Source organism: Stegastes partitus, unplaced genomic scaffold (genome assembly GCF_000690725.1).
Source record: "Stegastes partitus isolate 25-593 unplaced genomic scaffold, Stegastes_partitus-1.0.2 Scaffold388, whole genome shotgun sequence".
NCBI classification, from domain to species: Eukaryota; Metazoa; Chordata; class Actinopteri; family Pomacentridae; genus Stegastes; species Stegastes partitus.
Window position 1 is genome coordinate 359,010 of NW_007578119.1, and position 15,141 is coordinate 374,150.

Below are 15,141 nucleotides of genomic sequence, written 5' to 3' on the forward strand. Positions count from 1 at the left end.
GGGAGGAAGCCGGAGAACCCAGAGAGAACCCACACTGCACGGAGAGAACATGCAAACTCCACGCAGAAAGATCCCGGTGCCCCCACCGGGACGGAACTGGCAACCTTCTTGCTGCGAGGCAACAGTGCTACTGACATACTTTCACCTTTTATATCAGTATGTAAACAGTTGTTTATTTACACTTTCAGCAGTCACAGAGCAAAATAAACTCTGATCTGGAGTCATGTTCATGTTTGCCTGCTGAATGTAAGCACAGTTTAACTTATTCTCACTAAGTATCTCTGTTTGCTAAATGCTGCACAGTGTTCACAAACTGTCTCAATCTGTCCATCACTACAAAAGACACTTTTTACATTTTCACATTGTCATTTGATATCTTGTGATGAAAATACTGATTAAAGACACTTTAAGCATTGATTTCTCATGCAATACATTTATTAGATTTTTCTCACACATGATCACTGTATATTTATAATCAATTCCCCAAAAATATACACATTGCTGTACTGTTAATCTTGAAAAAAAGAATAGAGAACAAAAATCAATAGGTTGTCTCAAAAAAATCCGATGCCACAGTTTTTCTTGCTTTTGGCTTGTATAGACAACACATAATAAACATGGAGCAAAGTCTGTTACATTGACATGTACACATTTCTCATTCCCAGATATATAGATTTTTTTTATCGAGTACATATCTTAATGTAGAAATGTTTTGCATGCACCTATAATAAAACTGTAAAAATAAAAAAATAATGATGCCATATCAGAAAACATGTGTGTCACTTGGCCTGTATTGGTATGTCAACTTGAAAATAAGAGGAAAAAATGTAATAATAGAAGTTATCAAAAAATTACATGAGAAGTACATTGTATTTTCAACTTCTTTGTAGGTTATTGGGCAGCTGTGGTGGTAGAGTGGTTCTCCTCTGATCAGACGGTCGGTGGTTCGGTCCCCCGTCCCTCCACAGTGGACGTGTCCTTGGGCAAGACACTGAACCTGAAGTTGTTCCCAATGGCAGACAGCATGGCAGCTCTGTCGCCATTGGTGTATGAATCTACTCTCAGATATACATTGCTTTGGATAAAGTATCTGCCAAATGAAACTGTAAAATTGTAAATTATTGTCTGAAAACATCACATGCCAGATTTCCATGCTGTTGGCTTATTGACACAACACATAATCTACATGTGGAACAGAGTCTGTTACATCAACATACACATTTCTTATTCACTGACTTTGATCAAATATACATCATAGTTGAAAAATGTTTTGCATGTACTTAGTAGAAATAAAACTGTAGAAATATTTAAAAAAAATAGTGACATATCAGAAAATGTCTGTCTCAAATGAACTGTGTATATGCATATCAACAAAAAAAGAAATACAATTTTGGATGAAAAAAACTGTGAAGAAATTAGATAGTAAAATAACAATAAATCATAAATGAAATGTCAACATATATTTTGTCTTTGGCTTGTTTAGACAATACTTGTTCAACATGAGCAACAAAGCCTGGTACATCAACATACACAGTTTTTCATTTACTTTGTTTTGGGTTTTTTTCTCTTGAAGCAATAAAACCGAAGAAGGATTTGAAAGAAATAGTGAAACATCAGAAAATGTCTATCTCACATAGTCTCGACATATGTTGAAAAAAGGCACAAAAAAAAAGAGAAAAAAAAAACATATTTACCAGATTTTCAACCTTTTTATCAGGTGTTGTCTGAAAACATCAGGAGCCACAGCTTTTCTCATTGTTGGCTTGTTTAGACAACACATTACAAACATGAGCAACAAAACAACACAGATTATGATATAAAAATGTTTTGATTGCACTTATCAGAAATAAAACTGTAGAAACACTTAAAAAATAGTGACATTAGAACATTCATGTGTCGCATATTCTGTGTATATATGTATATCACCTTGATAAAAGGAGAATTAAATTGTAATCATTAAACAGAAAATGATCATTTAGATCATATATAAACATGAGACAATGAGAAACAAAGTCTGTTTCGTCAGCATACACATTTCCTATTGGCTGGATTGATTGACTGATTGTGATTTGTCAAAAAAATACAATATAAACATGTTTTACATGTAAATATTAATAATAAAATGAAAAAAGTGATATCCTAAAATAGTGGCATAAAGGACAGTCTCTGTCTCACATGGCCAATAAGTAAACATGACCATCAACATCATCAGCATCATTGTCTTCACCACTTGTTGTTATGTACAATAAACAAAAAAGAAACTTTCAAAAACAACAATCATCAAAACAGAAAATAGAACAATATGAAGAAAATAATAAAGTTTGAGATACAAAACATATTCTCAGATTTTTATCAACTGTCCAGCTGTACAGTAAAAGTCTTGTAAGTTTAAACGCTGTTTTGTCTGAAGATGTTTGTTCTGGTTCATTCACACCATGTTGAATGCTTCTTTTAAGCCTTTCAGAGCTTGTTCCTTTGTGATGCTCCTCCAGGCCTTTGGAACATCAGCTGGCTTTGCTTTATATTCTTCAGCAAATTTGTCATTGTACTGTACCAGGACATACTTCCAGTAGTCAGATGCTTCTATGGTGGGATCTGGAGGAATGTGCCAGTCTGGATAGTATTTAGTGTACTGTTTGAAAGGTTTGGACTCCCATTTAGTATCTGCGTTTTGAAAATTTCGTTCACTGTGCACATCAGTTGTACACAGTGTTTCCATCAGTTTACCACTGTCTTCATAGCAGTATCCACCCAGACCTTGTGGCCAATGCAAAGCTGCATGATGCTGCTTGTGTTCTTTGCCTCCAGCCTCACAGGGAACTTTACAAAATGGACATCGTTGTCCACAACCAAACACTCGTTTAAAAAGCTCATCTTGTGGTTTGATTGGAAGTTTGGCAAGGGTCTCGATGATATCATCAGGGTTTGAGAATTCCTCCTGAAGCTGTTCTCTCAAGTCTTGTATTGAATTCTTGAGACTTTTGATGAATGGATGACATGTGCTTTTGATTTGAAACAGGATGGTTTGTTCTGCCTCCACTGAAAGTGAGATGTCTTTAATCAGATATTTGCGCATGTTGCTGATGAGCTCTTTGATGCTTTCTGTGTTATCTGGCAGCAGAACACCATTCTCTCCTTTTGAGGCTTGTTCAAGGGCTTCTGTTACTTTTTTAACAATGATCTGTAGATTCTTGTTCTTCAGTTTGTACAAACTCTTGTCTTCAGACATTTTCTGCTGAATGTGCTGATATATCCAGTCCTTCACATAATTTTCATAGTTACAGATGTACTTGACAAAACTCTTGAAGTCTTCTTTATGCAGTAACTCTTTCTGAATGTTGTACTGGAAGAAGGAGCGGGAACTGTACTGTACTGAATGGCTGCTTGACAACATTTCTTCCACAATGTCTATTCCCAGAGATCTGTTGATGTAGTCTTCCACAGCAGGTTTGATGCAAAATCTGGCAAAATCTGTTGCTTTGAGCTGACAGTCGTCTCTCGCTTTGTACAAGTCAAGAAAGTCTGACAAGTACTGAGTCTTGTACTTCTGCAGCTGAGTGTTGGGATCGTTATCTGACAGATATTTTCTGTGCATTTTCAGGAACTCCCTTGTGGCAATGCCACAAATATGAAGTTTCAGTTCAATCTCATACTTTGTGTTTGTTTTGTGTTGCTTGTCACTTTGCTGAAGGAATTCATTGATTTTCTCCAGAAGATCCATTGTGAAAGAGTCATGGTAATCTCCATCTGTATTTGCTTTATCATGTATAAACCGTGTGCAGGACTCAATGACATTGTCTGTAAAGCTCTGCAAATCTCCTGTCCGCCAGTGTTTTACCATTTGGTTGAAATACATTTTCTGGACATGGCCTCTGTGGGTTTCAAATCGATCCCTCCCAGCTTCCTTTAGGTCAATGCCCTGTAATTCCTCATTGACATTTCGGTTTGAGAAACTTTTCCTCAATTGCATCAGTACACATCTTGTGATATCTCGCTCTTTCAGGCCAGAGATATTTGCAGTGGCTTTAGCCCACATATCTTCGAACTCATCTGTCAGCTTTTCATCAGACAGTTTGTCATCTTTGCATTCACTCAGGAGCTTCATGACCTTCTCTTCAATGACACCTCTGTATTGTCTCTGTATGTCCTGAGCTTTTTCTGAACTTATTTTTAGCTCAAGGATGCAATCTAGTTTTGTTGCCACAGATCGTTGAGTTTCCTTCGCAAGACTATCGATACTTTTGATGAAGTCAGTTTTGTACTTTTCTATCAGATTTACGTGTCTGTCTTTGTTTTGGTAGTACTCGTGCAGTTTTTTTGTCATTATTTTTTGTCCATTTTGAATTTTGCTGGACACTTCAGATTTTTTGGATTCCACCAGTTCAGACCAAGTTCCCAGTTGAGATTCATTGTCAGCATTTTTGATTTCTGTCTCTGCTTCTCCCTGCCAGGACAGAATCTCTTTTCTGAACTCCCATTCCCATTGACTGAAATGTTTGCAGAGGTTGTCGTAGGCATGAGCCACAAGAGTGTTTCTGAAACTAAAGATGAAGTTCTCGTACTTCACTGCCTTCCAGAGACTTTTCATCCACTCTAGAAACTCTGGGATCTGTGTGGTTTCATTGCTTCTGTCACTTTTCATTGACTCCAAAAGATTTTTCTTGAAATCTGCCACAGCTTCACTGTAATCTGTGTTCACCGGTGCCATTGGAGGGGTTCCATGCCAGAGTCCTGGGATGTTCCAGTTGTTTTTTTCTATGTCATAGTCCAGCACATCTGTGAATGCTTTGAAAGAAGGCTGTCTTTCCATTTCAGCTGCAATTTGAGTCATTTCATTGAGTTGGTCCAAGAGATGTTGTCTTTCTGTCATGCACTTGGAATCAGCTGAGACTCCTGCAACATTTTGGTAAACAAAATGACAAACTGGCTTTTTCCCAATTTGCTTCATTCTCAAGAATGCATGAGCTGTGATTTGCAAGACATCTTTCATTTCATTTGCGTTCTCCATTGCGATGTTGATGATGGTTACATCACTCAAGCCAATGACAAAGGTTGCCAGCTGGTTNTCTATTCCCAGAGATCTGTTGATGTAGTCTTCCACAGCAGGTTTGATGCAAAGTCTGGCAAAATCTGTTGCTTTGCGCTGACAGTCGTCTCTCTCTTTGTACAAATCAAGGAAGTCTGACAAGTACTGAGTCTTGTATTTCTGCAGCTGAGTTTTGGGATCGTTATCTGACAGATATTTTCTGTGCATTTTCAGGAACTCCCTTGTGGCAATGCCACAAATATGAAGTTTCAAGTCAATCTCATACTTTGTGTTTGTTTTGTATTGCTTGTAACTTTGCTGAAGGAATTCATTGATTTTCTCCAGAAGATCCCTTGTGAAAGACTCATGGTAATCTCCACCTGTATTTGTTTTATCATGTATGAACCGAGTGCAGGACTCAATGACATTGTCTGTAAAGTTCTGCAAATCTCCTGTCCACCACTGTTTTACCATTTGGTGTAGATGCATTTTGTTGACATGGCCTCTGTGGGTTTTAAATGGACCCGTCCCAACTTCCTTTAGGTCAATGCCCTGTAATTCATCATTGACATTCCGGTTTGAGAAACTTTTTCTCAACTCGGTCTCTACACATCTTGTGATATCTCGCTCTTTCAGGCCAGAGATATTTGCAGTGGCTTTAGCCCACATGTCTTCAAACACATCTGTCAGTTGTTCATCAGACGGTGTGGTGTCTTTGCAGTCACTCAGGAGCTTCATGACCTTCTCTTCAATGACATCTCTGTATTGTCTCTGTATGTTCTGAGCTTTTTTTGCACTTGTTTTTAACTCAAGGATGCAATCTAGGTTTGTTGCCACAGATTGTTGAGTTTCCTTCGCAATACTATTGATTCTTTTGATGAAGTCAGTTTTGTACTTTTCTATCAGATTTACGTGTCTGTCTTTGTTTTGGTAGTACTCGCGCAGTTTTTTTGTCATTATTTTTTGTCCATTTTGAATTTTTCTGGACACGTCAGATTTTTTGAATTCCACCAGTTCAGACCAAGTTCCCAGTTGAGATTCGATGTCAGCATTTTTGATTTCTGTCTCTGCTTCTGTCTCCCAGGACAGAATATCTTTTCTGAACTCCCATTCCCATTGACTGAAATGTTTGCAGAGGTTGTCGTAGGCATGAGCCACAAGAGTGTTTCTGAAACTAAAGATGAAGTTCTCGTACTTCAATGCCTTCCAGAGACTTTTCATCCACTCTAGAAACTCTGGGATCTGTGTGGTTTCATTGCTTCTGTCACTTTTCATTGTCTCCAAAAGATTTTTCTTGAAATCTGCCACAGCTTCACTGTAACCTGTGTTCACCGGTGCCATTGGAGGGATTCCATGCCAGAGTCCTGGGATGTTCCAGTTGTTTTTTTCTATGTCATAGTCCAGCACATCTGTGAATGCTTTGAAAGAAGGCTGTCTTTCCATTTCAGCTGCAATTTGAGTCATTTCATTGAGTTGGTCCAAGAGATGTTGTCTTTCTGTCATGCACTTGGAATGAGCTGAGACTCCTGCAACATTTTGGTGAACAAAATGACAAACTGGCTTTTTCCCAATTTGCCTTATTCTCAAGAATGCATGAGCTGTGATTTGCAAGACATCTTTCATTTCATTTGCGTTCTCCATTGCGATGTTGATGATGGTTACATCACTCAAGCCGATGACAAAGGTTGCCAGCTGGTTGTCATGTTCATAACTGTCCTCTAGTTGTGCCAGATCAGGAGATTTTAGACCCTCTGTGTCAATGAGAACCACAAAGTCATAATTCAGCTCCCTTTTCAAATCTTCTCCAACTCTAAGGAAGACCATGTAGGCTCCTCTTGTGCATCTGCCACTGCTGACAGGAAACTGCACACCAAACATGGTGTTGAGGAGTGTTGACTTCCCTGAACTTTGAACACCCAACACAGTCAGTACCAACAATCTGCTGCTCTCTCCAACCTTCTTGTGGAGCTCCATCAGCACATCTGTCACCCATCTCTGTGGGATATTAGAAGCATCTCCATCCAAGAGCTCTAAAGGATAACCATCCAACAGCATTTCAGCAGCCACACCTGGTAGATGAGACATTTTATCAGCACTTTCTTGTGAGTGCAAGGAAACCTCGTAGATCAGTCCCATCTCTCTCATGTAATGCTCTATTCCTAAAGAAGCATTCAAAAAAGTTTGATCCAACTCTGCCATGACTTTTGCATCTTTTGCCTTGCTTGCCTCTTTGAACTTGTTACGCAGTGCAGGCAGTCTGCTCCGTGATTGTGTATCAAGCTTGAGTTTCATCCACTTTAGGAAAAAATCTCTTTTTTCTTTGTCACTTGTAGATAAGTTATCAATAAAAGTCTTCATTCCTTCAGACAATTTGTATTTCTTTTGCTCCTCTTTGATTTGTTTTTGCTCCTCTTGCAGCTGAGCTTTATACTCTTCCAGTCCTGAGTCACCAGAATTCTTCAGTCTACACTCCTCCTTTTCTAATTGTGATAACCTTTTCCAGTTGTCTTCCTGCAAAAGAAGTTGTTGTTTCTTGTAGTGACTGTTCACTTTAATGTCCTTTACCATCTTCTCAGCTGCCTTCTTTTGGTCGTCACTGCTACATTCATCTACAGAAAGTCCAAATTCAGTTGCTTTTTCAAGCATACTGTCAATGGTTGTTGCAGATGTTGATGAGGTCTTGATGGCTTCACATAGTTTCTCTGAAAAATCTGCAGTATTCACTCTTGTGTGTTTTACTGTCACATTGCTTTTTGGCAAATGTAATGTTTCCACTGTTGTCTTGATAGACATCATGTCCTCTCTGGCACCATCATCTCTGCGATTAACTACCAAGAAGAGTTTTGATGTTGTATCTTGAAGAGAAGTCAAAATCTTGTGCTCATTTTCTTCAATTTTGTCCAGAAACACAAAGGTAGCAGTTGATACTTGATAAAGAAAGTTGAATTGTGCGAGTGACTCACAGATGTCTCCTCGTAAATTGGCGAAGGCGACTGGCTCTGGAAATATGTCCAGATTTTCTCTTCCACAGGGAAGGTACCAGCAAACTTCTGCCAATCCATTGGCTATTTCTCTGTGAAGTGTTCCTCCTTTCATCTCTCTGTGTATGAAGATATTGTGATTCTGCTGTCCACGGCTGAGAACCTGATTCAAAATCTGGGACTTTGATAAGCTGCAATTTTTCAGCCTCACAAAGGAATAAAATGGCATTTTTGCTTGGACAATGTTGTCTTCAACAAAACCTCTTGATTGGGACAGATCATGTGGACGCCACTCTTTCACGATGTCTCTCAGAGCCCAAAGCATCAGGCTGCACTGATTCTTATTGCCATGAGGCAACAGCAGTGGGACAGAAAACTGGCACATTGACATCTTGAGGGCCATTTCCTGTTTCAAGAAGCTGTCAGCACAAAGGAAGAGCGCCATGATGAGGTCAAGAGGGTGAACTCCATTGTATGCAGAATTATCTGCTGTATATGGGTCAATTTCAAATATATCATCGTCTTCTTCCAGGTCATCATTGCTTTTTGGCAATTGTGTAGCATTTCTGCATTCTGCATTGATTTTAAGCAGTCTTCTGAGAAAGCACCATGGTATTTCCTCGACTGATTTGACAGTTTCATCAGACGTGCTGCTTTTGTTTATCTCTAAGAGACTCTGTAGACGGAGCTTGTTGGGATAAAATTTGTCCAATCCGAGTTTTGAAAGAAGCTTCAACAGGTCTAAAAGAGACAAAAGAAAATACCAAAGGAGCTTCAGTTTACATCTGCTTTTTAGTGTATCTGTCCATGCTGAATTGTTGTATTCAGATGATAAATATACAGTCATGGAAAAAATTATTAAACTATCGTTGTTTTCTTCAATTTCTTGTTCATTTTAATGCCTGGTACCTCTATAGGTATATTCGTGGTCCATTTTGCATTTGATGATTTTCCACAGGTTTTCAATTGGATTTAGATCTGGTGATTGAGCAAGGCATGCTTCCAATGTTGTGGTTCTCCATACAGTCTTTAAGTGACCCTACCATGTGGCAAGGGGCATTGTCTTGCATTTGCCCTGTTACGCCCATACTGAAACAAGTCCAGATCGTCACTGATCCACCCCCGTGTTTTACTGTAGGGGCAAGACAGTCTGGTTTGTAGGCTTCTCCAGGGTTCATCCTAACCAGCAAGTTGGCTTGAGTGGGCATCACCTGAAAAATGGATTCATCACTGAAGAGAACCTTAGCCCAATCATCAACAGTCCAATCGTTTTGATCCCCATAAAAGAGTAATCAGGCTTTCTTCTGCCTTTTGTTGATGAAGGGCTTCTTCAGTGCCCTGTGTGACTTCAGACCAGCTTCAAGAAGTCGGTTTCTAGCTGTCCTTGCAGAACAAGTCACATTCTCGACAGTGTCCACTCATGTTTAAGGTCCATGGAGGTCTGACAACGATTCCTGACACAGAAACAGATGAGTGCACGGTCATCTCGTGGGGTAGAAAGACGTTTCCTGCTGTGACCAGCTAGAAATTTGGTAGTACCATGTTGGGCTTGTTTTTTCTTGGTGTAATGAACGGCTGTCTTGGAGATCATCAGTTTTTTCACTACCTGTCTCTCACTCATGCCAATTTCCAGCAGTGTCAAAATGCTGCCTTTGTGGCTTCACATAATTCTTATGTTTTAGGCACTATGTGAGAGCTGACAACTTCTGAGTTGTGCTACAGCTTGAATGTAAGCAGGAAACCACTCTAGGCCTTTGCATGTACAGTGCTGCTTATGACATGAAATGGCCTCTTATATGCCCCAGGAATACAATTAAGCTTAAGCATGTCAAATAGGACATATATTATGTAATATATGTATGTATGTATTATGTAATCAGCTGCATTTTTTGTCCTGTTCATTGTATTCTTCAGATAATATACCTTTAGTGGTACCAGACATTAAAATGAACAAGAAATGGAAGACAACAAGCGTGGTCTAGTACTTTTTTCCATGACTGTATATATACATATATGATAGTGTATATGACATACATACATATGAGGGCCCAACCGATATTGATTTTTTGAGACCGATGCCGATTCCGATTATTGGCAGAAAAAAATTCTGATAACTGAATAATTAAAAAAAATATATCCATCCATCCATTATNATGACAAAGGTTGCCAGCTGGTTGTCATGTTCATAACTGTCCTCTAGTTGTGCCAGATCAGGAGATTTTAGACCCTCTGTGTCAATGAGAACCACAAAGTCATAATTCAGCTCCCTTTTCAAATCTTCTCCAACTCTAAGGAAGACCATGTAGGCTCCTCTTGTGCATCTGCCACTGCTGACAGGAAACTTCACACCAAACATGGTGTTGAGGAGTGTTGACTTTCCTGAACTTTGAACACCCAACACAGTTAGTACCAACAATCTGCTCCTCTGTCCAACCTTCTTGTGGAGCTCCATCAGCACATCTGTCACCCATCTCTGTGGGACATTAGAAGCATCTCCATCCAAGAGCTCTAAAGGATAACCATCCAACAGCATTTCAGCAGCCACACCTGGTAAATGAGACATTTTGCCAACAGTTTCTTGTGAGTATAAAGAGACCTCGTAGATCAGTCCCATCTCTCTCATGTAATGCTCTGTTCCTAAAGAAGTATTCAAAAAAGTTTGATCCAACTCTGCCATGACTTTTGCATCTTTTGCTTTGCTTGCCTCTTTGAACTTGTTGCGCAGTGCAGACAGTTTGCTCCGTGATTTTGTATCAAGCTTGAGTTTCATCCACTTCAGAAAAAAATCTCTTTTTTCTTTGTCACTTGTTGATGAGTTATCAATAAAAGTCTTCATTCCTTCAGACAATTTGTATTTCTTTTGCTTCTCTTTGATTTGTTTTTGCTCCTCTTGCAGCTGAGCTTTATACTCTTCCAGTCCTGAGTCACCAGAATTCTTCAGTCTACACTCCTCCTTTTCTAATTGTGATAACCTTTTCCAGTTGTCTCCCTGCAAAGGCAGTTGTTGTTTCTTGCAGTGACTTTGCACTTTAATGTCCTTTACCATCTTCTCGACTGCCTCCTTTTGGTCGTCACTGCAACGTTCATCGACAGAAAGACCAAGCTCAACAGCTCTGTCAAGCATACTGTCAATGGTTGTTGCAGATGTTGATGAGGTCTTGATGACTTCACATAGTTTCTCTGAAAAATCAACAGTATTTACTCCTGTGCGTTTGTTTTTCACATTGCTTCTTGGAAAATGTAATGTTTCCATTGTTGCGTTGACTGACATCATGTCCTCTGTGGCACCATCATCTCTGCGATTAACTACCAAGAAGAGTTTTGATGTTGTATCTTGAAGGGAAGCCAAAATCTTGTGCTCATTTTCTTCAATTTTGTCCAGAAACACAAAGGTAGCAGTTGACACTTGATAAAGAAAGTTGAATTGTGCGAGTGACTCACAGATGTCTCCTCGTAAGTTGGCGAAGGCGACTGGCTCTGGAAATATGTCCAGATTTTCTCTTCCACGGGGAAGGTACCAGCAAACTTCTACCAACCCATTGGCTATTTCTCTTTGAAGTGTTCCTCCTTTCATCTCTCTGTGTATGAAGATATTGTGATTCTGTTGTCCACGGCTGAGAACCTGATTCAAAATCTGGGACTTTGATAAGCTGCAGTTTTTCAGCCTCACAAAGGAATAAAATGGCATTTTTGCTTGGACAATGTAGTCTTCAACAAAACCTCTTGATTGGGACAGATCATGTGGACGCCACTCTTTCACGATGTCTCTCAGAGCCCAAAGCATCAGGCTGCACTGATTCTTATTGCCATGAGGCAACAGCAGTGGGACAGAAAACTGGCACATGGACATCTTGAGGGCTATTTCCTGTTTCAAGGAGCTGTCAGCACAAAGGAAGAGCGCCACGATGAGGTCAAGAGGGTGAACTCCATTGTATGCCGAATTAAATGCTGTATATGGGTCAATTTCAAATATATCATCGTTTTCTTCCTCGTCATCATTGCTTTTGGGGAATTGTGTAGCATTTCTGCATTCTGCATTGATTTTAAGCAGTCTTCTGAGAAAGCACCATGGTATTTCCTCTACTGATTTGACAATTTCATCAGACGTGCTGCTTTTGTTTATCTCGAAGAGCCACTGTAGACGGAGCTTGTTGGGATAAAATTTGTCCAATTCGAGTTTTGAAAGAAGCTTCAACAGCTCTAAAGGAGACAAATGAAAATACCAAAGGAGCTTCAGTTCACATCTGCTTATTTGTGTATCTGTTCATGCTGAATTGTTGTATTCAGATGATAAATATATAGTCATGGAAAAAAATATTAAACCACCCTTGTTTTCTTCTGTTTCTTGTTCATTTTAATGCCTGGTACCACTAAAGGTATATTAGTGGTCCATTTTGCGTTTGATGATTTTCCACAGGTTTTCAACTGGATTTAGATCTGGTGATTGAGCAGGCCAAGGCAAGGTTTCAATGTTCTTGTTCGCCATCTAAGCTTTAACTGACCTTGCCATGTGGCAAGGGGTATTGTCTTGTTGGAGAATCCAGCCATTGGAGGCAGGAAAGACTTTTCCAGCTGATGGAAGAAGACTGTTCAAGAGTAGCCTTATGCATGACCTGGTTCATTCACCCTTCACACAACTGCATTTGCCCTGTTCCACCCATACTGAAACAACCCCAGATCGTCACTGATCCACCCCCATGTTTTACTGTAGGGGCAAGACAGTCTGGTTTGTAGGCTTCTCCAGGCTTCATCCTAACCAGTACGTTGGCTGGAGTGGGAATCAACTGAAAATTGGATTCACCACTGAAGAGAACCTTAACCCAATCATCAACAGTCCAATCCTTGTGATCCCCAGCAAAGAGTAACTGGACTTTCCTCGGCCTTTTGTTGATGAAGGGCTTCTTCTGTGCCCTGTGTGACTTCAGACCAGCTTCAAGAAGTCGGTTTCGAACTGTCCTTGCAGAACAAGTCCCATTTTTCGACAGTGTCCACTCATGTTTAAGGTCCATGGAGGTCTGACAATGATTCCTGACACAGGAACGGATGAATGGACGGTCATCTTATGGGGTAGAAAGAAGTTTCCTGCCGCGACCAGCTAGAAATTTGGTAGCACCGTGTTGGGCTTGTTTTTTCTTGGTGTAATGAATGGCTGTCTTGGAGATCTTCAGTTTTTTTTTTTGCTGTTTGTCTCTCACTCATGCCAATTTCCAGCAGTGTCAAGATGGCTGCCACATAATTGTTATGTTTTAGACTTTATGTGAGAGCTGACAACTTCTGAGTTGTGCTATGGCTTGAACGTAAGCAGGAAACCACTCCAGGCCTTTGCATGTGCAGTGCTGCTTGTGACATGAAATGGCCTCTTACATACCCTGGGAATACAATTAAGCTTAAGCATATCAAAGTATTATGTAATCAGCTGCATTTTTTGTCCTGTTCATTGTATTCTTCAGATAATATACTTTTAGTGGTATCAGGCATTAAAATGAACAAGAAATGGAAGACAACAAGGGTGGTCTAATATTTTTTTCCATGACTGTATACATACATATATGATAGTGTATATGACACACATACATATGAGGGCCCGACCAATATCGATTTTTTGAGGCCGATGCCAATTCAGGTTATTGACAGAAAAAAATTCCGATAACTGATTAATTAAAAAAATATATCCATCTATACACCGCTTAATCCTCACTGGGGTCGCGGGGGGGCTGGAGTCTGTCCCAGCTGAGTTAGGGTGAAGGCAGGGGACACCCTGGACAGGTCACCAGTCTATCACAGGACTACACTGAGAGACAGACAACCAAGCACACTCACATTCACACCTACTGACAATTTAGAATCACCAATTAACCTCAACATGTTTTTGGACTGTGTGGGAAGAAGCCGGAGAACCCAGAGAGAACCCACGCTGCTTCTGGAGAACATGCACTGGGACGCGATCTGGGGACCTTCTAGCTGTGAGGCGACAGTGCTAATCACCGATCCACCTTGCAGTCCTCAAAAAATATGCAATAAATAAAATAGCTTCTTTTTTGGTCCCTTAACACCTACAACAACTAAGATATGAATTACTGGCAGAACATTTTAGTGTTTTACAATACTTTGTCTTTTACTGTTTGTTTACCTTTACAAAAGAGAGGAATTTTCAAGTACAAAAACATGCAACAATGCTTTAAACATAATATGCATCAGTTTTTTAAAAAAAAAAGTTTTCTGAACAAACATGTCTGTAATGTGGCATATTTTATTTCAAATTGGTATTGTGCATTTTTCTTTCTATGGAGCATGAATATAGCTACCAGTTGTACTGATGAATTTATCTTTAGATTTAGGCCATAGGTGTATGCTGTATATAAGCAACATGATGAGTTACTGGCAGAACATTATTTATGCAGCCCTCTGATGCCCTTTAAGGTTAAATCATGTTTTCTCTTCTCCATTAGTTTCTTTGAAGTCATGACTCATATGAACCAAAGCAAAAACCAGAGATGCCTTTCTCAGATGTCAAAACATGTCATCTTTGACTGTGTTGTATTTCAATTATATAATGGTCACAAATAGTCCGACACTAATGCTGTGTTCACACCAGTGCTGGCTGATCAATACGGGGCGCAGGGGCACCACCCCACTACCAATGACCAGATAAAAAGTAGTTCTCAAACACAATATTAAATTTGAATTAATTCTAACAAAATAATAACAAAATTAAAAATAACGTTCATATTCTTTGGCCATATTAACAATATTTGTACTATTAACAGATTCAAAATTAGCTTTCACTGCGTGTGTACTAATTTTACACTTCCTGGATGCGTGCGCCGGCCACATGAGTGTGTATGTAGCTCGAAAAACTTCTCGTGACCATGTGACCTTGGCCCGAACTTTGACTGACAGCTACAGACTTTATCACTGGGCGCAGCTCGGTGCATCCCTGACCCGTCCACTTTTGCTTTAAGCCAATTAATTTTGTCAGTATTTGCTTTATCAAAACTGTCCTTTGACGTTCTTACGGACATTCACACACCTGTCAGAGCACACCACAGCCACCAAACAGCAACTACCACAGCCTGCTATGTGGGGCGTTTAGAGAGCATCAGTAAATCGTGGCGTCTATCACTAAGAAAATGT

The 15,141-nt window shown here is 39.8% G+C and overlaps 2 protein-coding genes across 2 annotated transcripts; both read right to left on the minus strand.

The window, feature by feature from the left end:
* Positions 1–2,064: 2,064 nt before the first annotated feature.
* On the minus strand, positions 2,065–8,941 carry LOC103359684 (interferon-induced very large GTPase 1-like). The gene is made up of 2 exons (XM_008285155.1): positions 8,917–8,941; positions 2,065–8,748 (listed from the first exon to the last, which is right to left on the minus strand). The coding sequence occupies exons 1-2, from the start codon at positions 8,939–8,941 to the stop codon at positions 2,429–2,431; spliced, it is 6,345 nt and encodes a 2,114-aa protein (XP_008283377.1). The 3' UTR covers positions 2,065–2,428.
* Positions 8,942–9,431: 490 nt separating this feature from the next.
* LOC103359685 (up-regulator of cell proliferation-like) lies at positions 9,432–12,982 on the minus strand. The gene is made up of 4 exons (XM_008285156.1): positions 12,935–12,982; positions 12,510–12,579; positions 10,166–12,207; positions 9,432–9,461 (listed from the first exon to the last, which is right to left on the minus strand). Exons 1-4 carry the CDS (start codon positions 12,980–12,982, stop codon positions 9,432–9,434), a joined length of 2,190 nt encoding a protein of 729 aa, XP_008283378.1.
* Between the last annotated feature and the right edge of the window lie 2,159 nt (positions 12,983–15,141).

Excerpts from the sequence above, each read along its gene's own strand:
- LOC103359685 (XM_008285156.1), bottom strand. The coding sequence starts at position 12,982 with ATGGGACTTGTTCTGCAAGGACAGTTCGAAACCGACTTCTTGAAGCTG. Across the intron at positions 12,580-12,934 it reads AAACCGACTTCTTGAAGCTG|CTGGAAAAGTCTTTCCTGCC; the intron begins GTCTGAAGTCAC and ends TTCTTCCATCAG. Across the intron at positions 12,208-12,509 it reads ACCCCTTGCCACATGGCAAG|AGCTGTTGAAGCTTCTTTCA; the intron begins GTCAGTTAAAGC and ends TGTCTCCTTTAG.